The following is a 22,083-nucleotide window of genomic DNA, read 5'->3' as shown; positions in this document are numbered from 1 at the left end:
ATAATGTATATTGCAATTATCTGTTAAATAAATATATATATAATATAATTTTTATATTCAGAATAAGACCAAATTCGCCATTTTAATCAATTTTAAGTATAATCATTTTCTACACTTCTATTATCTTAAAAACTATACTCTTTCACTAGTTCCTAAAACCGCTACTAAAAGTGCCATACGAATAAACATGCCATATTTCATTTCTCGAAAATATGCAGCTCTCTAAATCGTAATCAGTATTTTCAATATAAAAATATATACAATACCTGATCAAAATCAACTTCTTCAGAAATTTCATTATTTCTAGGGAACGGATGCATAATAATCTATATCTTAATTAAAATACATACTTTACAATATCTGACTAACCATATGAGGTTTTGCTTTAAGCAAAATATTATTATCAATTGTAAAAGAATTTTTAAGTTTTTCATATTCTTCTAAATCTGAAAATCGTTCACCCTGAACTCTTGTACAATATAATACATCTGTTGAAGCAATAACATCACCATTTAAAGTATAATATTCATTAATAACTTGACCTTGATTTAATATAAATTCTTTAATATCTTCTGGCAATGTTAATTCACGAGGCGAAACCAAGTTAACTTCAACTTGATAAAAGCGCAGCAATTTAATCAAAGAATGAACTGTTCTACCATATTTAAGATCACCAACAAATGTTACGCTCAAACCATTAACAGTTCCAAACTCTTCACGAATAGTATATAAATCTAAAAAGGCTTGAGTTGGATGTTCAAGACTTCCGTTACCTTCAGAAAATAAATATTATTTCAAACCATTTATTAATACTTACCTCCATTAATAATTGGAACAGGAGAATACTTAGCAGCTATACTTGCACTATCTTCAGAGGGATGTCTTATAACTATAGCATCTCCATAACACCCTAAAGTTCTAATAGTATCTGCCAAAGATTCACCCTTTTTTACACTCGATGAACTAACAGTAACAGAAACAACACGGCCTCCCAGTCGTTGCATAGCAGCATCGAATGAAGTTGATGTTCGTGTTGATGGTTCAAAAAATATCATACAAAGAACTTTTGATGCTAATATATCCAATATACCCTGACGTTCTACAGCAATTCTCATTTCATGAGCAATAGCAAACAACAAATGTAAGTCTCTGCGACTAAATTGCTGAACAGAAACAATATTCTTCCGAAAAAAATTTGTATTTTTAATCAAAGAAAATAAAGCACCTGTATCTGAAATACAAGAACCAAAAGACTCATATTTTTTTCTAAACTGTTCAGAACCAGCTAATGGTGAAGTTAAGTCATTTAAAGGTCCAGGGGAAGAAACAAGTGGCCTTAGACTTACATCTTTTTTTGTATAAACTATAGGAATATCTGCTGAAGACAAAGCTGAACTACTCAATATTAAAGATATATCTTTTCCTTGATAATTGGGAAAAAATTTCCCATCAAGATATGATGTTTGACCATTAAAAACTACACGATGTATCGATCCTATCATCTTTCTACCAATAAAAGGAGACCATCCATCAGAAGAATTTAAAGTATAGCTTCTATCAATTTCAACCTCCAGAAAAGTATTTGCTTGTTCTGGAATACCAAAAATAGACTTTGGATTATAATATAATCTTAACAATATATCATCCAATGTAAGCCTTTTATCAGTCATTGCAGTAAATAATAAAGGAAGAGTATCCGAGATTCTAACATAACTAAAATCTATTTGATTAAGTTCATATGCAATCTGATAAGGCAAACTTCCAACTGAAAAGCAATCAATTATTTCCATATGTTCCCATAATGATTTCTGATCCAAATCAGTAGGCAAAATTTTAGATTCACTAATATCAGACTGAGAAAGAAATAAAGCATAAATAGAAACATCACATGAGACTTTAAGACCTTTTTTTTTGCTTAAAGATATCAATAATATATCATCTCTAGTAGTCACATTGGAAATATGAATAGCTATATTATATAAATTAGCTAAAAGTAAAACAGACGCCAAATATGTCCCTTTAGCATCAGTGACAATGATTTTAATATTAGGCCAAGAACTAAAATGAGAAATAAGGAGAGTCAATTTACCGATATTTTCAGATAAAAAATTTGATGGAATAAATACAGATTTTACATTTGCAGATATTTGATCCAAATAACTCAAATTATCAGAAGTAGCCACTACTAAGAGAGCAAAGTCACAATGCGCAGATTTTTTAGAATCAAAAGCTTTTATTGGCATCAACTTCGCATTCATTACCCAATCATTTAATCCAATAGGAATCAAACATATTGTTGTAAAGCCAGATGAAATATATCGTTTTGAAACATCATCAAAGTCAAAAAAATTGATTTCTGATATCTGTGGAACAAAAGCCGAAATATCTATAAAACCAGGTAAAGTTATAGACTTATAACTAGTTTGAAAGTCTACAGGAGAAATATCCATTGATGAAATCCTTGATAACGCTTCTATCATAAGTTTTGCACATTTAACATTGGTTATAAGTGGAATGGAATAATCAACAGCCATTCTTCGAGTCCTATATCCAATACTAGTGTAATTCGCAGGGCGCCTAAAACGATTATTTGAAGGCAAATTAATATACATATCAATCAAATTCTTCGAAAGATGTTGAGTTAACGAATATTCTGATTTCTGACCCTTTTGATCTTCCGGTAATGCTTCCAGATACTTTACAGGAATTCCATGCTCATGAATAAAATCAGCAGTTCCAGCAGTCGCAAAAAGCGTATAACCTAGTTTATGCAATTTAATTACAGATTCCAACATTTCTGTCTTTTCTTTAAAACTCCCAATAGACAATAAAATATTCTTTTTCGGAAGTTGTATTCCTGTAGAAACAAGAGCCTTAAGGTAAGCCTCATACTTATCTTTTCCAAAAGATGCAACTTCTCCAGTGGATGCCATTTCTACTCCTAAAACAGGATCTGCTCCAGAAAGCCTACTGAAACTAAATTGAGGAACTTTTACACCGACATAATTGTGAGGTATATTTATAGCGGGATAAGAACTATATGAAAATCCCAAAATTACATCTGTAGCTATTTGAACTAAATCAACACCAGAAACTTTCGATACAAAAGGCCATGACCTTGCTACACGAACGTTACACTCGATAACTTTTATTTCATTATCTTTAGCAATAAATTGAATATTGAAAGGACCAGTTACATTTAACGCATTTGCAATTTGAATAGCGGCCTGCTCAATCCGATATACAGTTTCAGGATCTAAATCTTGTGGAGGCAAAATTAAAGTAGCATCACCAGAATGAACACCAGCATTTTCAACATGCTCTGTAATAAAATGAATAACCATTTTGCCATCTTTTGCAACAGCATCTAGCTCTATTTCTTTCGCACCCTCTATATATTTTGTTATAACCACAGGATGCTCTTTTGAAACATCTACTGCCTGTTTAAGATAATTCGCTAAATCATCCTTTGAATAAACTGTATTCATAGCAGCACCAGATAATACATAAGATGGCCTAACAAGGACAGGATAAGTAACAGACTCACAAAAATCAGATGCTTCATCGATACTTGTAAGCTCTTTCCACAGAGGTTGATCTATTCCAATTCTATCTAGCATTCGAGAAAATTTATATCGATTCTCTGCAGAATCAATCATCTCTGGAGATGTTCCCAGTATTTTAACATTAAGTCTATGTAGTGAAAGAGCAATATTATTAGGAATCTGACCGCCCATAGAAACTATAATACCACTAGAATTTTCAATATCATAAATATCAAGAACTCTTTCAAGACTAATATTTTCAAAATACAATCGATCAGCTTCATCATAATCAGTGCTAACAGTTTCGGGGTTATAGTTAACCATAATAGTTTTTATTCCTCGTTCACGAACCGTTCTTATAGCACAAACAGCACACCAATCGAATTCTACTGAAGATCCAATTCTATATACACCAGAGCCAAGAACCATTACACCATGATCTTCAAAAGATATATCATGCTCACATGCATTATAGGTCATATAAAGGTAATTAGTATAAGCAGGAAATTCAGCAGCAACAGTATCAATTTGTTTAACAAATGGAGTAATACCACAATCAATTCTTTTTTTACGTACAGATAATTCATTCGACCCTAGAAATTTTGCAAGCTGACGATCAGAATAACCAAATCGTTTTGCATGAAAAATAAGTTCTACAGGTATATTATGTAGAGTATATTCACGAATTTTTTTTTCTAAATTTATCAATCCCATAAGTCTATCTAAAAACCACTTATCGATTTTCGTTAATTCCCATATTCTATTTACAGAATAACCAGCATACATTGCATTCGCAATAGCAAACATTCGTTGATCAGATGGAGTCTGCAATTCCATATCTAGAGACATAAGAGCATCAGTTTCATTAAAACCAAGATTGTTATAATCAATAGCTCTAATTGCTTTTTGAATAGTCTCTTCAAAAGTACGACCAATGCTCATAACTTCACCAACAGATTTCATAGAAGAATTAAGTTGAGTGTTCACACGAGTAAATTTCTTAAGATCCCAACGCGGTATTTTAACCACAATATAATCTAAGCTTGGCTCAAAACATGTAGATGTCTCTTTTGTAACAGCATTTTTAAGCTCATCAAGAGTAATTCCAAGACCAAGCTTAGCTGCTATAAATGCAAGAGGAAATCCAGTAGCTTTAGAAGCAAGTGCAGAAGATCTAGACAGTCTAGCATTAACTTCAATAATATAATATTCTTTTAGAAAAGGATTTAATGCGTATTGAATATTACATTCACCAATAACACCAAGATGCCGGACAACATTTATAGCGGTGGTCCGTAACATATTATAATCTTCATTAGAAAGTGTCTGAGACGGTGCAACTACAACAGAATCTCCTGTATGTATTCCTAGTGGGTCAAAATTCTAAAATTAAATAATTATCATTTTACAAAATCTATTTTACCTCCATATTACAAACTGTAATACAATTATCTTTACAATCACGGACAACCTCATACTCAATCTCCTTCCAACCTTTCATGCTTTTCTCAATTAAAACTTGCGGACTAACAGCAAACGCTTTATTACATAATGCATATAACTGTTCAGCATTATCAGCAAAACCCGATCCAAGACCACCTAAAGCATATGCAGCCCGAACAATAACAGGATATCCAATATCACTTCCGACTTTCATAGCGTCTTGAATATTTGAAGCAGATGCAGATACAGCACATTTTTCATTAATTTCTTTCATACTTTTAGCAAATAACTGACGATCTTCAGTAGTAATAATAGTATCAATAGGAGTCCCAAGAACTCGAACTCCTAACTTTTCAAATTCATCTTTAAGCCGTACTCCTACATTAAGTGCAGTTTGTCCCCCAAATGTTAAATAAATTGCATCAGGAATTTCATATTTTATTACTTTTAATACAAATTCGGGATTAACAGGAAGAAAATAAACTTTATCAGCAAGTCCTTTTGACGTCTGCACAGTCGCGATATTCGGATTAATTAGAACAGTATATATACCTTCTTCTTTTAAAGCTTTAATAGCCTAATAGTAATTACTAAAAACAAAATTAAGTAAACAATTAAAACCTGACTACCAGAATAATCAAATTCTCCAGCTTGTCCAATACTTAAACCACCACTACCAAGTATTAAAACCTTTTTAATATTATCTTTTAAATTAGATAAATTATCCTTTATCTTATTTTCAGAGATTTCAAAAGAAACAAGACGCTTTTCATTAAAAGAACGCTTAATAACATCAATAAATACATCAAACATAAACTCTGTATCTCTAGGACCAGGCGATGACTCAGGATGAAACTGTAAAGAAAAAAAAGGCAAAGTTGCATGATAAATACCCTCATTAGACCCATCATTAATATTAACGTAAAGTTCTTTCCAATCCTGTGGCAAAGTTGATGCATCTACTGCATACCCATGGTTTTGCGAAGTAATATAACAGCGACCGTTTATCATATTCGTACACGGAATATTTTGTCCACGGTTTCCAAATTTCATTTTTACAGTTTCAGCACCAGCTGCTCTTGAAAGAAGTTGATGACCTAAGCAAATCCCAAAAATTGGAGTCATTTTAGCATCTATACATTTTTTCAAACGCTCAATAACTACCGTTAAAATAGAAGGATCTCCTGGACCATTAGAAACAAACAAACCATGATAATCTTTTTCCACAGAGAAATCATAATCCCATGGAACAACTTTAAGTTCTACACCACGTTTTAAAAAACAAAGAATTTGACTTGCTTTCATTCCAACATCGACACATAATACTCGAAGTTGCTCATCAGAAAGCAATTTTTGTGAACATTCTGACGATGGTTTATATATACGGACAGTAGGAGTCGAAACTTCTTGAACAAGATTCCTAAGATTTGGATTTACCCATTCAATATTTTCGAATTTATCTCTCCAAAGAATATCATCATCAGAAAAATCCCCTAAAACACAATCCTTCTTCATTTGTAATAATCTTCCAAGCATAGAACCCTTGGTTCGTATTTTTTTCGTAAGAGCTCGAGTATCTATTCCATAAATTGCAGGAACACCTTGTTCATATAGCCAATCACCAAGAGTACTTTCAGAAAGATAATGAGAATATGAACGCGAGTAACTTGCAACTACTAAAGCGGAAACATGAATCTTTCTAGATTCAAAATAAAGAGGAATATCTGAAAATAGAGGATCCATCTTTTTTCGAGAAGGTACTCCATAATTACCCACAAGAGGGAAAGTAAGAACAAGAATTTGGCCTTGATATGAGGGATCTGTAATAGACTCAGTATACCCAACCATCCCTAAACCAATTACAAAACGATTATACAGTTTATATTTATTTTAATACCTGTTTGAAAAACCAATTCTCCAGAAACAGATTTTTCAGCCCCAAAAGAATATCCTTGATATAAAGTACCATCATCAAGCTCTAATATAACTTTTTTTGCATTATTATTAATCAAAGCTGGTGTCTCTGAAGATGAAGATTTTATAAACATTTTTTTATTCAAACTTTAAAAAATTCAATAAAAATTGCCTAAATGTCTTTCTTTTTAGTAAAAAACATAAACATAAACTTTTTTAGATATAGTTCACTATAAAAAACCTAATCAATAACTATATTATTTTTTTCAAAATAATACCAGTTTTAATATAAATTGTATTTCCTAAAAATTGCTGAAAAATAATCAAACAACCAAATAGAAACACAACAATATTCACCATATAAACACAGTCAAAAGACAAATATTAATGAATAATTATTATAATATATCTCTGAAAATATCCAAAAATATAGCAATTAAGAAACATAATCGCTAAAGCGATAATCAAACTTTTAAAATTAATAAAAAATACAAAAATGAATAGACTTTCTTTTGTCTAAAAAACTATAAAATATAAATAAAGAATTCCATAAAAACATTTAAGGACCTTGAAATATAAAATTAAATAATTATTATGATAGCAAAGATAATATAGCTTATATTAAAAAACATAGAAAATTATATCATAAAAGTATAAAAGATACTTAAGATAGAAATCTGTATATAATTCAGTTTAAAATATATCCAACACATTTTTAGTAAAAAAGTAAGAGTTAAAAATATTTATATATTGTAAAAACCATAATTTCTATATATATAAAATTAAACTTTTACTAATCAAATTCAATTTTTTCATATATTTGAAAACATATAAACATAATATGCAGAAGAAACGCAAATCCACCGAATAACCATATATTTATATAAATATATATATAATTCATTAACACAATATTTATCACATATATAAAATATAATATTTACTCTATCTTTAATAAATATCTATCATCTCACAAAATAACAAATCAACATAAATTCATATAAATCAAAATCTAAGATTGCACAGACACGCACGCAGAATACATATATTAAATATATACATTATAAACAACAAATTACAAAAAAACATATAAACAGCAAAGAAATAAAAAATAAATCTTTTTGATAAAAAGAAAAATACAAAATATAGTAAAATTATATATTATATAGAACAAACCGAAACAAATTAATACATGCATCATCTCATTTGCAAAAAATACAAGAACGGTATATTAAAAACATTTTTTAAATACATATTTTTTTGAATCATCGGTTAATCAATCTAATGATATATCAGACCCCCTACTTCCGATACCATAAACGTGTAATTTTCTGATTTCTCTGTTTTTTTTGTAACAAGAAAATACCTAAACGTTAAAGATTCCAATAATCATATAAATCATGGCTATATACCATACAAAAGTGCTTCACTCGTAGGCGGACATCCCGGGACATATATATCAACAGGTACAATCTAACAGTATCAACAATATATTAAAGCTTTGAGTGCAAAAAACCCTATCACATCCCCTAACAACACTATACGAATAGTGGTAATATCCGCCTCCATTAGCACATGACCCCATCGAAATTACCCAGCGTGGCTCCGGCATCTGATCATACACTTGCCGTAAAGCAGGCGCCTTAAACTATTAGCAAATACACCTTTCTCAAAACAACTACCATCTTATTTGTTAGCGTCCCTGCTACAATCATCACATCTGACTGCCGAGGACTTGCTCTAAAAATAACACCTAGTCGATCTTGATCATATCTTGGTGCAGATGCGTGCATCATCTCAACTGCACAACACGCCAATCCTTTTAAAAAAATTAACACACACTTACATACACTCTTCTTTTCTTTTCAAGGCCTTACCAAATGTCATTGGCCAAATACTGCCCTGCCTTGCCCAATTCACAACAGAGTCAACTGTCGTCAAAACATAGTCTAACGACGACTTCTGAGTATCTCTCAAAAGAACATTTTTGTCTACATTGGCCTGATGCCCTTTGTTTTCGTCTGAAATACTCTTTTTTCTTAATAAACTGAATATTCTTCGCGAAAAAACAGAACTTGTTATTTCATGATCTATCCACATTAATAAGCGGTAAAAACACAAAATAAAGATACTGCTTCTTAGAAAAAAAGTTCTGGAACAAAATAAGACCATTAATATCTATAAACAAGGCCAAATCAACTCATAAAAACTTCAAATACTACTTCAAAAAAAATGACGTTACGATCACTCAATTTTTCGAAGACACTACTAAACAAAATCTCAAATTATAAAAATACATTTTCAAAGACATTTTTTTCAAAAGACACTGACAAAATCACTTCAAAAATCTATAATTATGTTTTATCATATATAATTTATCTATTATACATCTAAAATATACAACCTTTCATTGATATTTTTCAATACTTTACGGACCGTTCTGCAGAATATCAACGTTCAAAAAACCTAATAATTTATATTTTGAAGAAATCCCAATGAAACTAGCAATTTACGGCACAGTAAGGCAAATATAGACAAGAAAAGAAGTATAACAAGTAGTTAGAGTAGTGCAGTAGCCACGGCTTTTGTAATTTTTAATGCATTTTTAAATAGATCAAATTTTTATGCAGCATGCATCTATTTAACAGAAAGTAATGCCTGTTTGATGGTAAAGGAGTTTTTTCAGGAAGAATATGTGTAGAATAGTATATAGGTACTGATGAATATGAGTCTTTTTCTTGCAGCGATGGTAGGAAAACTGATTCAGAGGATTTTCTTTGGACCGCTACGTACAACAGAAATCGAGCATCTTTATGAAAGAACATGGTATTCTATTACAGAGACATGTCTAGCAATGACAATTTTCCGAAATAATTTTGATACTATGTCGATTATTGTGTTTGTGATCCTAATTTTTCTTAAAACATTCCATTGGCTTTGTCTTGATCGTCTCGAATTTGTAATGCACCTATTAGGTGAATATCATGTATACTAAGACTTTTTAGACCCAGCAGTCAGAAAATACAATATGGAGATTTCATACACGAATTATTATCTCTATTATTTCATTATTAATATTCGACATTATCATGACACGATTTTCAATTTATACTATTCTTAATCAGAAGCCGAACATGATGCTTATGTTTGCTTTCGAATTTGCCATCTTGACATCAACTATTATTGGTGCAGCAATTAAATACACCTTTAATCTAATAGACTCATACCATAATGATAACTGGGAAAATAAAGGATTATATGTATTGTATCTCGAACTTTTCTTAGGTAATTATTGCATTTAGATAATTTTGTTGCTAATATGAAGAACTTTTCAAACTCATAGCATATACAACATTTTTCATGCTAGCATTAACATTTTATGGTCTTCCACTTCATATAATTCGTGATGTATATATTACTTTGAAGTCGTTTCTCGCAAAATGCCGTGATCTTATTCGATACAAAAGAGTCACGAATAATATGAACCAGCGATTTGTAGATGCAACACTAGAAGAAATTACAGCTACCGAAGATAAAACATGTATTATTTGTCGTGAAGAAATGGTTCATTCAAGTGAAAAAGACCCCAATGAAAACAACAAATCTCAACATATTAACAACACACCCAAAAAACTGCCATGTAATCATATATTGCACTTTAATTGTTTAAAAAGTTGGCTTGAAAGACAACAAAGTTGTCCTACCTGGTATACTATATTTCAAGTTTCATCTATTCTGATATTTTTAGTCGACGACCTGTTTTAGAAGGACAATCTCAAGAAATATTTAATATAAATAGATCACAAATACTTCATTTTTTGCGTAATTTTGGAAGAAGAAATAACGAAGTATCTAATAGAGATCAAAGAACAGAACAAAATAGAAATCCCGTTTCACGAAATACTACTGATCTCCAAAACCCTCAAAATATACCCTTATTTCATAACAATTATAGATTACCCACAGGCTGGACAATCATTCCACTAACTAACCAAGATATTTGCACAATACATAATGCAATTAATAATAATAACTCAGGTGATAATTACCATAAAAACCAATGCATCATCTTATAGTTTAGATACTTTTTTCAATAATAATTTAGGAAATACTGATCAAAATAAACAAACCAACACAGATTCATCTTTAAATAAAGAAAAAGGAAAAAAAAGTATAGATTCATCTTGTACAGGCAGTATTAGTTCTAGTATTGAATATAGTTTTCCAGAAAAACTAAGTATAATTAATATAAATACACAAAAATCATCAGCCAATACTATATATGCAGCTGATTTAAATTCAACTAAATTTGATTCTGCTTTGCTTAATGCCAGCAACATAAGAAAAGTTGAAGAGAGTAATAAGCTGCTTTTACAAGCACAAGAAAAAATTTTACAAAGCTTACAAATACTAAATACTCAAGGACAACTACAGAAGAATATAGAAATTAATGATTCATCAAATACAGCTAAAATAAGCAATAAACTAAACGAGAATATCCCACAAGTAGAAAAAAAAAATCATGATCAATAAAACTTTAAAATTCATTATCCAGACTTTTAATTAATAATAATGAAAATTTCAAGATTTAATGATTCTAAGAATTGTTTAATTAAATCATGTATAATAATACTCTGAATTTCATAATAATAAAACAATTATTCGATAACTTAAAATACAGTCCATGTTAAAAGGAGAAAATAAATAAATACAGCTCTTTTTTACTTAAAATTGTTACAAAAAAAAACAATTTTTAATACACAAAATCATGATTTATTACCAAAATAACAATTTGAATATGTTTAACCTTTTATTTAAAAATAGCATTAACCCTAATTATATTAGTATATAAATCCAATTCATTTACAAAATGTTTTAAATTTAAACTTAGTATTATTAAAAAAAACCTAAAGAAATTAACAATTTTTTTTAAAAAAAAATTGTTATTCATAAATTAAAATTATTTAGTCCTGATATTTCAGATTTATAAAAATTTAAGGCTTGAAATAATTTTTAAAATTTATATCCAAATCCTAAACAAAGTTAGAATATCATAATTTATAATTTACTTACCAATATAACTTTTAGAGCATTATGAGACCGCAAATATGGTAAAGATACCTTTTCTTCGTTTAAACTATCAACTAAATGAGATGGATGTTTATGTTTCAAAAATAATGTTTGCAATGCTTCATATACAGCTAATGTACATGCAAATTGAGGAGATGAGCGAAATACTCGAGCAGAACCACCTTTGAAAAGAGCAGTAAAACCCTCTTCTTTGATAATTGTAGAAAAGGCATGCCGAATACCTTTATAGTTTGTTTCACCTTTTCTAGCATCTACTTGTAATCTAGTTTTTATAACCTAAAAAAATTATTTTAATATTATAATCACAAAAACATACATCTGCAGGCGTGGTAAAATAAGCAGCAGGCATACCAGCAACTGCACCCGAAATAAGATGCTCTTTAATCCCTAACTTTTTTTCCGAACTTTCTTTAAAACAATCTTTCTTCAAATGAGAATATACAGGAAAATATATAGCACTAAAAGGTATATCGCGTAATAAACAAGCAGATGCACCTCTGTAAAGCCCCATAAAGCCTAAGTCTCTTATGATCCATAAAGCATTCCTACGAGGAATATTCTCAGCAGCATTGACAAATTCTCCTTGTATTTGAAGTCTTATTTTTACAATTTCTAAAGGCTTAATTTATAAGTTACTAAATAACAATTAAGATTATATATTACATTTGTAAATATCTTTTAATTAGAAAAATCATTAAGCCATATCAAATAACACTTACCACTTGACATCCTCCAGCAGATGCACCAGCTAATAACTCACAATGAAATTTTATACTACCATCATCGTTTTTAGTTAAATTCCTAACTAAATCGTTCACTGTAAGTTTTATTGCCTTTTCTGGAACCACACCCTTTACAGATTAGAAGTTTCAAAACCAAAATTTATATAAATACAATTAACTGAAGGCCTAAACCACTATAAAAACCCAAAACACCTTCATTTTTTAAAACTTTTTTTACACAATCAAAACTATTTTTATATAGCATTTGTCTAGCCATTCTAGTTCTTACATTTTGCACCCTTGTCTTCACTAAATCTATAGGATAAACAACAATAGCTCCAGATGCTCCTGCAATAGCTCCTAAAGAAAAATGATAAATACTTTCTAATAAACTTGAAAAGAACTTTTTCGTTTTAGTATATTTATCTATCATTTTTGATTCATTATTAGAAACAATAATATTTTGATCCATAAAACTCTTCCACGAAGAATCTAAAACCTTCATAAAATCTTGATAACTTAAACGACCAGTATCATTATCTAGACCAGCAAAATGAAACAAAATATCAATTTCCATAGGAGTAAAAAAAGAAGAACAATCCATTTTTTCAACTTCTTTCACAAAATCATTTTTCGTAATCTTGCCATCAGCTGATTTCAAGGTTAATGTTCTAACAATACTTTTAATCATATTCATCTCTTGAACTAAATTTTGAAAAGCTCTCATATTAGCATAACTAATTTTTGATGTATCGTCTATATTGCAAAGTGTGTGCAAATTCTTAAGAAGATAATCCGATAGTTTATGCGAATAAGTTTTATTAATAATCTCAAAAAACTCACCCGGCTCAATATAACCAGTATTTTTCTTATCATAATACATGAAAGCCTGATTTATGCGCTCTTCTTGGAGATCTTTCAACATTTGAATGAATTGAGGATAAGTCATTACATTACATTTTTTCATATCTCCCATATAAGATCTTAAAGATGAAGATTCCCAACTAAAAGGAATAACATCAGAGGCTTTATTTTCAAACACCATCTTACGAAAATCATCACACGAAACATTTCCAGTTCCATTTAGATCAAAAAACTTAAATACTATTTCATTTTCTGCATCATGCTTCTCAAGCAAATTTTCAAAACAAATCCAATCCTGAAGACTTAAAAGACCTCTTTTATTAACATCAGCAACTTTAAAAATCAAAGAATATTCTTCTCGTTTAATTTTATGAGAGTATTCTTCAGGAACAATTGCATTAATAAAATTATCCAGATTCATATACAATTGTCCATGCTGTTCCACTGTTGCATACTTCTCAAAAGTATTCTTATGAAGATCTTCTACTGATTTTCCACAAAACGTTCCAAAAAAAACACCTAAGAACCGTTGAAAAAGAGACTGCTGATCTAAAGATGACATCTCATCACTTTAATCTTTAAATTCTTCTATAGACTATAAATATAAACGAAAAAACGAAAGAAATATACAGAAAACCATAGACAAAAAACAATTTAAATGTATTTCTTTTAATGAAAAACCTTTTACATATATCTTAATATATCAAATTTTAATGAGGTCGATCGGAAAGTAAAAAACATAAATTATAAATAACAAATATGATTACAAAATATAAATATGTTTTTGAAATAGTAATCAGAAAAACAAGAAAAATGAATATATATATTATACTATAAAATAATGTTTTTAACATTTTATTACCTATAAACATAGGAAATTATTTCTATTTTATATCATTTTAAATATCAATATAGTTTATACACAAAAAAGTAAATTCTATACAATTTAGATGTTTTAAATACGGTTTTTCTATTTAAAAAGATTTAAAACACTTTTATCAACAATTTTTCAATTTGATTCTACAAAAAAATATATAAAAAATCAAATTATATAACTATTTTGCTATAAATCATCCCCCTATATTAAAAAACGTAAATCACACATTTACATTGCGTTTATCCAGAGTTTAATATCATCTTTAAACAACTTAGAAAAGTTTGTTTACATAGCAATCGAAACGTGAATTATTTTTTAAATCCATATATAATAACTTTTCATGAAATAAAGTCAAGCAAATAATATAAATCAAACATACATGATATAATCAATCAATATATAATCACTAAAGTACTTTAAATAGCATATTTGTATAGCATATGTATCATTTTTATAAAACAATCGACAAACGATACTTAAGAAAATATCCACTAAAAGGATTATTATTTTATGAAAAAGAGCACTAGATGGTCTCTCGTATTCGTTCTAGAGGAAGGAACAGAATTTTTTCTAATTCTTTTCATGCCAACCGACTATCAATGGTTAACAAAGACGATTATGAACAAATTACAGAGAAACCGAGAGAAGAACGATCTTATTTGGAATTTTACACAAATCTTGATATCAATAAGCCTTTAAAAGTTGTATATACACAAAATGGCATGCTTAATGAAAATTTTATGTTTTTTCTTTTTTTTTTCTTACATACTTTAAAGATAATAAACCGATTGTTTCACTTATATCAAATAACATAAATGAGCTCAATATTCAGAATTATTCAGAAGTATACAAAGACGACTCTTTTAATAAAAAAAATAATAAATATTTTCTGTCAAAAACATTGGATAAAGAAAGACATACATGCTTCGATACTGATTTATCATTATATGATCCCTTTAAGCAAAATAAAGACACATATTCAAAAGAAGATCAATCAAAAAAAACAGAGGATTCATGCATGTGGGAATCATCTCGATTTTCTTTTCGAACTATTCAGCCTTTTGAAAAAGAAACAAAATATACTGGACGTTCAATAATTGATTATGGTTACCAAGAAACAGATATTTGGAATAGACCTTCAAATACATATATTAGATTCATTAGTATATATACAATAAAGCGATAATTTTCATAGCTAATACTAATCAGAAGAATCAGAAGAAGCTTTAGCAAATAGAGTTGAATATGACATGGACGAGCAAGGTTAACTATTAAAAATACTTTATGTAAAAGTTGATTTTTTTAGATGATTTTTGGTTAGAACAATATAATTCAAAAAGATTAAAACTAGAAGGAGATACTATATCACATGAATTTTTTGAAATCGTTTTAACAAAAATTGAAAAAGAATGGGTGGAATTGGTATAATTTTATTTATCTATAACTTAATCTTAAAAAATAACATGCATAAAGGATAGAAAAATACCTAAAGATATATCTAAAGAAAATTTATCTTCAGATGATTCAAAATGTTCTATTTGTGATGACGGTGAGTGCGAAAATATTAACGCTATAGTATTTTGTGATGGATGCAACTTAGCTGTTCATCAAGGTATGTTAAACTGTTTAATAAAAATACCTTATATTATATACAGATTGTTATGGTATTCCTTATATTCCCGAAGGACAGTGGTTATGTAGGAAATGTATTGTATCTCCTCAAAATACCCTAGTACATTTATTATATATATATATATATATATAAACTGATAGAATTAGAATTGCATTTTTTGCCCCAATACATCGGGTGCTTTTAAGCAAACATCAGATAACAGGTGGGCTCATTTACTTTGTGCTGTCTGGATTCCAGAAGTTACAGTTGCAAACTCTGTTTATCAGGAACCTATTGATAATATTTATAAAATTCCTTCTTCAAGATGGAAGCTTGTAAGTATATCTTAGAATTATATTATATCACTTACCTTAAAGATATGCTATATTTGTCAGCAAAAAATGGGTGCCTCAATTCAATGTGCAAATAAATCTTGTTATAAAGCATTCCATGTTACATGTGCTCGTAGAGCAAAATTATACATGCCTATGAAAAAAAATAATACAGAATTTAAAGCTTATTGTGATAAACATGTTCCAGTAAGTTTAATCAATTTTATGTCATTTTTATATATTAATATTAAAAGAGTTTTTGGCGAAATGAGCATAATATTACAAAATTTCTTCATGATACTCGAAACTATTTTTTATCTCATACACCTACTTCTCAGTCTTCAATAAATAATTATAATTCTAATTATACACGAAATCCGTCATCCAAAATCTATATCAATTTAAAAAAAAAAAAAACATATCCTCTTATACCAATGTACATTCAACATAAAATATTGAATTATATACATAGATTTCCAATTAGAAAAAAAGCAATATTTATTACAGATATATGTAAATATTGGTCTTTAAAAAGAGAATCACGAAAAAATGCGACTCTTATAAAAAGACTTCAATTAAAGATAGAGGTTTAGAAAATATATTTATATAAATAGGCTTTTAAAGTATTTTAGGATGATACAGTTTATAATCTTTCAACTAATCAACTTCTACAAAGGATTGAGGTATAGTTTAATTAGAGTCAAAGTTCATAATTAATTATTAAAGTTTGCAGAGAATTTAAAAAACGATCTAGAGAAACTATTACAACTAATTGATGCGGTCAAAAAACGTGAAGAAGAAAAGAAAAAAATTTCATATTATTTAGAAACAGTAGCTGATTGCCTTTATTTCCCAATTACACATGTTGTTAAAAATATATTAGATTGCATTAAAAAGTGTGTTACTTTCTAAGTTAATTTTTAATATTAATTATTATAGATGGGATAAAAATAAACTATTTTCTCATGTTCCAGTCAATTCTCTTAGCAACAGTTTAACTAATACACCTATTTCTTTATCAATGATCTCTAAGAAAATCGAAGACCGTGAATACGCCAATTTATCACAGTTTAAGGTATTTTTTCTTTAAAAAACAAAAAAGTTTAACTATTTAAGACTGATATTATGTATATTTTTGACAACGCTATAAAAAATAATAGTTCAGATACTATTTATTATAAAACTGCTATTAGATTTAAACGACAATCTGAAAAATTATTTTCAGACGCAGAAAATTACACATCCTTTTTAAAAATTGAAAATAACAGAATGGTTTCCAATTGGTCTATTTTTGAACCAAAAGGTTTGTCTATAAAAGAATATCTGCAAATATGGCCCGGAGATAATATTAGAGCAATGTCTCCACTATCTGAAATTACTGAAGAAGAATTTAGAATTCTTGAACAACGTATAAATGTGATTCAAAAACAAGATAGTAAAGAAAACACAAAAAGTCAAATAAAGAACGAAAATAAACATAATTTACGAAGCAAACTTCGAAACCCCAATTACATAAATTCTAAGTAACTATATTACATTTACAATTTTTCAGAAAATTGCATAAACATCATAAGTATTGATGTTTTGGCATATTTTATATCAAATATAAATACACCCATAAATAACTTTTAAAATTTACCTGAAAGTTACTGTTACTCTTTGAGTAATATATATTTATATAACATAACGTAATTAAAATATTATCATTGTTATATAAGCAATTTAGCAAAAACGATTACTTAAAAATGGCTGTTAAAAAGGTTTCCTAACCCTAAATTGTATTTCTCTTAACAAAAACATCTAAAGTTAACTAATACAGTTATCTTTAGCTAAAACCTACAAAAATACCATAAAATACTCAGATAGCTACAAATCCAATAAAATAATGATACTGTATATAATTTTCCATTATAGATGAATATAAGATTTACAATATTTTTGTTGCATATTTATATAATAGTACTAATAAATTGCATATAAAAAATCGAATTCAAAAGATTCTTTTAGAATATTTAGCTCATCAAAAAATACCTTAAAATATTACAAGATTTACAGTATTATCAATGGCTTTTTGTTTACCATAAAAACTCATTCAATCTACATATTTCCAAAGAAATCTAGCAAATAAAATTATTTTCGATATAAAATAAAATGTTCGACCTATACAATTAAGTTCTAAAATATAGAGTATTAACATAACTAATATCAAAAATAAATATTTCTAATCCAAAAATAATAGATGTAGCAACTCATACATACACAAAATATTTTAATAAAAATATAAAATTGTCTAATTATAGACAAAATCCATATAATAATATTTCAATACCACATATAAATAAACATTGAATTCACAAAAAAGATTATCTTAAAAATGTAATATTATTTTCAATCAATAATAATTCACACCGTCTAAGTTTTTAAAATATTATCAACCATATATTTAAACATTTCATCTCAATGTAGATACATTTCCATATATAGAAATCTTCAAAATGATAATAATAGTTGCTTATTATAGTATCATCCGAAATTAACTATTTATAACAAAACCAAAGACTCCGTTCATGTCGTATAAAACAGAAATATATTGTCAATCTTTAAAAGGATCACCAGCCCATATAACTTAAATATAATAACCATACATCAATACAACTTCCTGGAAAAATAAAAAACAGGATACCGCATACCTATTTGCAATTTTCAAAACCTATTGTCTACCTAATACCAAAGTTAAACCAGTAAGTCCGCAGTGAATTTATCTAATAAAAATATCGTCTAAAGTCTATAATCATATCAAGCACGAATACAAATTAGTATTCACACTATAAGTCCACTCGACTAGATAATACATATTTCTGAATTTAATAGCCGTAACAAAATATAAAAGCTAATATTGCTTAACTCCATTTAAAATTTTCAGCCAAATCCCACAACATTATTTCACAATACTTCTATTAAGCAAAAATAATGATCAACTTTTGAAATCATCTTTATAGACAAATTGTTAATTTTAAAAATAACGCTATTAAGTGCAACTTGTTCAATTAGCACTTATTCATGCTCTAGAAACCCAATATCAACAATTCTTGTCTTTCCAATCTGATTTTTCCTATCCATTGATGAAATTTCAACAATATTTTGCTCTGAAGTAATAATTTTGCAATCAGCATCAGATGAGTAAAGGGACGTTTTTTCAGAATCAGTTAAGGGCTGTTTACGCTTACGAACCTTTTCAAATAATCTACGTCTTTCCATAATCCCTGGGCCTTGTCCATCAATAAGAATATCAAAGGTATGGTTAGACATAGTCCGAAATAAATTGAATATAGTAATTCGATATGTTGGAAAATGCTTCTGAGTAAAAGGATTACCTGCTACCCATATTTGTTTAAAATTTGAAGCATTAACCAGTCTTGAAATTTCCATTGGATCTGATATAAGATTGTCTCTGATATCCAATCTTTCAAGAGATGTTAATTTCTCAATTCCAGCCAGAGACTGCAAACGATTAGACCTTATATCAATAGTCCTTATTGCTAAAAGAGGATGCAGCGTTAATGAATGCAATGATTCAATCCTGTTATGAGAAATATTTAAAGACTTCAAAGAAGAAAGTACTGATAAAGAATATGGAATTTCAACAAACATATTGTGAGAAATATTCAAAGAAATCAAAGATTGCGAAATGGGAATCATTGCAAAAAATGACAACATAGTTAATGAATTATTAGACAAAGATAAATACTTGAGAAAGCGCCATTTCCTTAAAGAAAGAATCGTTGAATGAGATTGAATTGCAGTAGACGAACTAGCGGATCCACAAGATTCATTGGACGATACATCAGATTTCTGTATACGACGCTGTCCCTCAGAATTACTGTGTAAAGGAGATGAAAATTTCCTAGTATGAGATGAAGCCTTTTTGGAATCTATAGATGAAGAAACAACCCTTGAAGAATTAGATATTTGAATTTCTGACATTGACTGGCCCGGTTCGAGTAATTTAGTTCGAGGAGCTGAAGGAAGCGAATTACTTTTACGAATCCTCATTTTCTTACGCTTCTCGATATTATCCAGCACGATATCAATAATTAGGTCAGAAGCATCGCGTATCCCGCATCCTTTAAGTGTCAAAAAACACAAATTATCCGCAACTCTATCCCATCCATAAAACCGTCCAATTTCAATATCTTGTATCTCCAGACTCTTAAGATTCTTAAAAACTGACAAAGGAATTGCCGTATCAAACGGAAATTCCTCATATCCATCAATCATCTGAAAGTTGGACGATGGCAATACTTTAAGCGAAGGTAACTTCGTAAATGACGAATAAAGATATACAATATCAGACCGGACATGCTCATACATCCTCTCTTTTGGAGAAAGCTTCCATCCAGCACTCAGACGCCCCCAGAGATTCGATACTCCCTTAACCACACTCCGAATTGAACTTACACTCCTAATAGACCTTGTATCACTCATATCCACTTTTTTTGCCCCATTTGCATAATCACGAAGAAATGACACATAATTCCCAGGCTCTCCTGCATTAACCAGCGTCTCTAGACGCACATTCATCGGTCCTGTTGGCAACTCCATCTCATTAAACCGTGAAAACACATAAAACAAATAATGAGGCGTCAAACACAAAGTATTCGATTGCCATGCTACTCCTTCATTTACCCAATGATAAAGTCCTTTCAAAATAGATATCCTTTTGTCATTATACTCATTTCGACGCATTGAACATTCCATAGCACACGCCAATGATGGTTCATTTGCACGTATATACTGTACCAATCGCCGAATATAAACATCTCCATCCATTGCAATTATTACCTGTTATTACCTGTTATTACCTATATATTTATTAGCAAAATAGCCCTTAAAATAGCATTTTTTAACCTTCTCAGGCGATTTTGGTTTTTTTTTGAAAATCTACAGTTCGGCGAAGATATAAAGTACAAACAATAAAGATAATAAAAAAAATACAGAAAAGATATAAAAAAATGATATAAAAATAAAAGGCTAAAAGAGATAAAGAATATGCTTAAGAAAAAAAATAAAAAGAATATTTTTATTGTTTTTATTTTAATGAAAAAAGGAAAAATAAAGAAAAAGTTGACAGAAAATGCAGTTTGTAGTGTTTGAGGATGATTGATGAAACATTGAAAAAGATTAAAAAGTAAAAAGATTGAAAAAAAAACTGAAGAAGTCCTGAGAGAAATAAAAAATGTATACGTGAAGGAAAAGAGAAAAAGAACGAAGTTCTACATAAGAAGACAGCATTTGAAAGTCCTTTTTGGGGCAAACGGGTCATTGCACTTGTCGACATGTCCCCAGATAGATGGCAACATTGGATCTTTTGTGGATGTAGCAAACATGATTAATCTAGAAATATCAGCCGAAAAAAAAAAAAGGGAGAAACTACGATTGACATGCTTCACTGACAGGGATTCTCGGGCGCTCCAGGTCTTCTTTTAGCCGTTGATTCAGTTCACACATACGACGGAATTTTATCTCACTCATGGAGGGTTTTGAATGCCGTTCATGAGTCCCATGCATTTCAATGATTACAAAAGATTATACACTGTTTTACGTGCTCCTAAAAAAATTAACCAGTGTTTTATCAAATCAACAATAACTCGTTACTTTAAACGTAATTCTACAAGCAATTGCC

The 22,083-nt window shown here is 29.1% G+C and overlaps 8 protein-coding genes across 8 annotated transcripts; 2 read left to right on the top strand and 6 right to left on the bottom strand.

Annotated features, from left to right (window-relative positions):
- Positions 1 to 132: 132 nt before the first annotated feature.
- T551_00564 (carbamoyl-phosphate synthase, large subunit) lies at positions 133 to 7,036 on the bottom strand (the record flags this gene model as incomplete). Its single annotated transcript, XM_018372830.1, has 7 exons — positions 133 to 222; positions 267 to 326; positions 370 to 773; positions 818 to 4,928; positions 4,969 to 5,565; positions 5,610 to 6,838; positions 6,886 to 7,036. The coding sequence occupies 7 exons, from the start codon at positions 7,034 to 7,036 to the stop codon at positions 133 to 135; spliced, it is 6,642 nt and encodes a 2,213-aa protein (XP_018231166.1).
- Positions 7,037 to 8,203: 1,167 nt separating this feature from the next.
- Positions 8,204 to 9,002, bottom strand: T551_00563 (NADH-ubiquinone oxidoreductase 19.3 kDa subunit, mitochondrial; the record flags this gene model as incomplete). The annotated part of the gene is made up of 5 exons (XM_018372829.1): positions 8,204 to 8,268; positions 8,315 to 8,375; positions 8,419 to 8,544; positions 8,585 to 8,721; positions 8,780 to 9,002. The coding sequence occupies 5 exons, from the start codon at positions 9,000 to 9,002 to the stop codon at positions 8,204 to 8,206; spliced, it is 612 nt and encodes a 203-aa protein (XP_018231165.1).
- A 510-nt stretch (positions 9,003 to 9,512) lies between these two features.
- Positions 9,513 to 11,446, top strand: T551_00562 (uncharacterized protein). Its single transcript, XM_018372828.1, has 6 exons — positions 9,513 to 9,570; positions 9,616 to 9,861; positions 9,908 to 10,187; positions 10,228 to 10,609; positions 10,651 to 10,940; positions 10,984 to 11,446. Exons 1-6 carry the CDS (start codon positions 9,568 to 9,570, stop codon positions 11,433 to 11,435), a joined length of 1,653 nt encoding a protein of 550 aa, XP_018231164.1. The 5' UTR covers positions 9,513 to 9,567; the 3' UTR covers positions 11,436 to 11,446.
- Positions 11,447 to 11,461: 15 nt separating this feature from the next.
- T551_00561 (uncharacterized protein) lies at positions 11,462 to 11,853 on the bottom strand (the record flags this gene model as incomplete). Its single annotated transcript, XM_018372827.1, has 5 exons — positions 11,462 to 11,536; positions 11,559 to 11,618; positions 11,683 to 11,709; positions 11,734 to 11,788; positions 11,810 to 11,853. 5 exons carry the CDS (start codon positions 11,851 to 11,853, stop codon positions 11,462 to 11,464), a joined length of 261 nt encoding a protein of 86 aa, XP_018231163.1.
- A 43-nt stretch (positions 11,854 to 11,896) lies between these two features.
- Positions 11,897 to 14,141, bottom strand: T551_00560 (uncharacterized protein; the record flags this gene model as incomplete). The annotated part of the gene is made up of 6 exons (XM_018372826.1): positions 11,897 to 11,935; positions 11,976 to 12,269; positions 12,310 to 12,612; positions 12,657 to 12,668; positions 12,713 to 12,844; positions 12,888 to 14,141. 6 exons carry the CDS (start codon positions 14,139 to 14,141, stop codon positions 11,897 to 11,899), a joined length of 2,034 nt encoding a protein of 677 aa, XP_018231162.1.
- An 842-nt stretch (positions 14,142 to 14,983) lies between these two features.
- Positions 14,984 to 17,927, top strand: T551_00559 (uncharacterized protein; the record flags this gene model as incomplete). Its single annotated transcript, XM_018372825.1, has 13 exons — positions 14,984 to 15,157; positions 15,289 to 15,619; positions 15,666 to 15,719; positions 15,763 to 15,878; positions 15,930 to 16,068; positions 16,112 to 16,188; positions 16,236 to 16,403; positions 16,446 to 16,607; positions 16,655 to 16,987; positions 17,033 to 17,083; positions 17,127 to 17,296; positions 17,340 to 17,475; positions 17,517 to 17,927. The coding sequence occupies 13 exons, from the start codon at positions 14,984 to 14,986 to the stop codon at positions 17,925 to 17,927; spliced, it is 2,322 nt and encodes a 773-aa protein (XP_018231161.1).
- A 1,527-nt stretch (positions 17,928 to 19,454) lies between these two features.
- T551_00558 (uncharacterized protein) lies at positions 19,455 to 21,230 on the bottom strand (the record flags this gene model as incomplete). Its single annotated transcript, XM_018372824.1, has 1 exon — positions 19,455 to 21,230. The coding sequence occupies one exon, from the start codon at positions 21,228 to 21,230 to the stop codon at positions 19,455 to 19,457; it is 1,776 nt and encodes a 591-aa protein (XP_018231160.1).
- Positions 21,231 to 21,673: 443 nt separating this feature from the next.
- On the bottom strand, positions 21,674 to 21,968 carry T551_00557 (uncharacterized protein; the record flags this gene model as incomplete). The annotated part of the gene is made up of 2 exons (XM_018372823.1): positions 21,674 to 21,794; positions 21,835 to 21,968. The coding sequence occupies 2 exons, from the start codon at positions 21,966 to 21,968 to the stop codon at positions 21,674 to 21,676; spliced, it is 255 nt and encodes an 84-aa protein (XP_018231159.1).
- Positions 21,969 to 22,083: the final 115 nt, after the last annotated feature.

This window comes from Pneumocystis jirovecii (genome assembly GCF_001477535.1).
Source record: "Pneumocystis jirovecii RU7 chromosome Unknown supercont1.2, whole genome shotgun sequence".
Taxonomy (NCBI): Eukaryota; Fungi; Ascomycota; class Pneumocystomycetes; order Pneumocystales; family Pneumocystaceae; genus Pneumocystis; species Pneumocystis jirovecii.
The sequence above is the reverse complement of the archived record's forward strand: the minus strand, read 5'-3'. Positions and strand labels throughout refer to the sequence as shown.

Coding starts and splice junctions, on each gene's coding strand:
- T551_00562 (XM_018372828.1), top strand. Junction 10,610..10,650: donor CAACAAAGTTGTCCTACCTG/GTATACTATATT, acceptor TGATATTTTTAG/TCGACGACCTGTTTTAGAAG. Junction 10,941..10,983: donor AATTAATAATAATAACTCAG/GTGATAATTACC, acceptor CTTATAGTTTAG/ATACTTTTTTCAATAATAAT.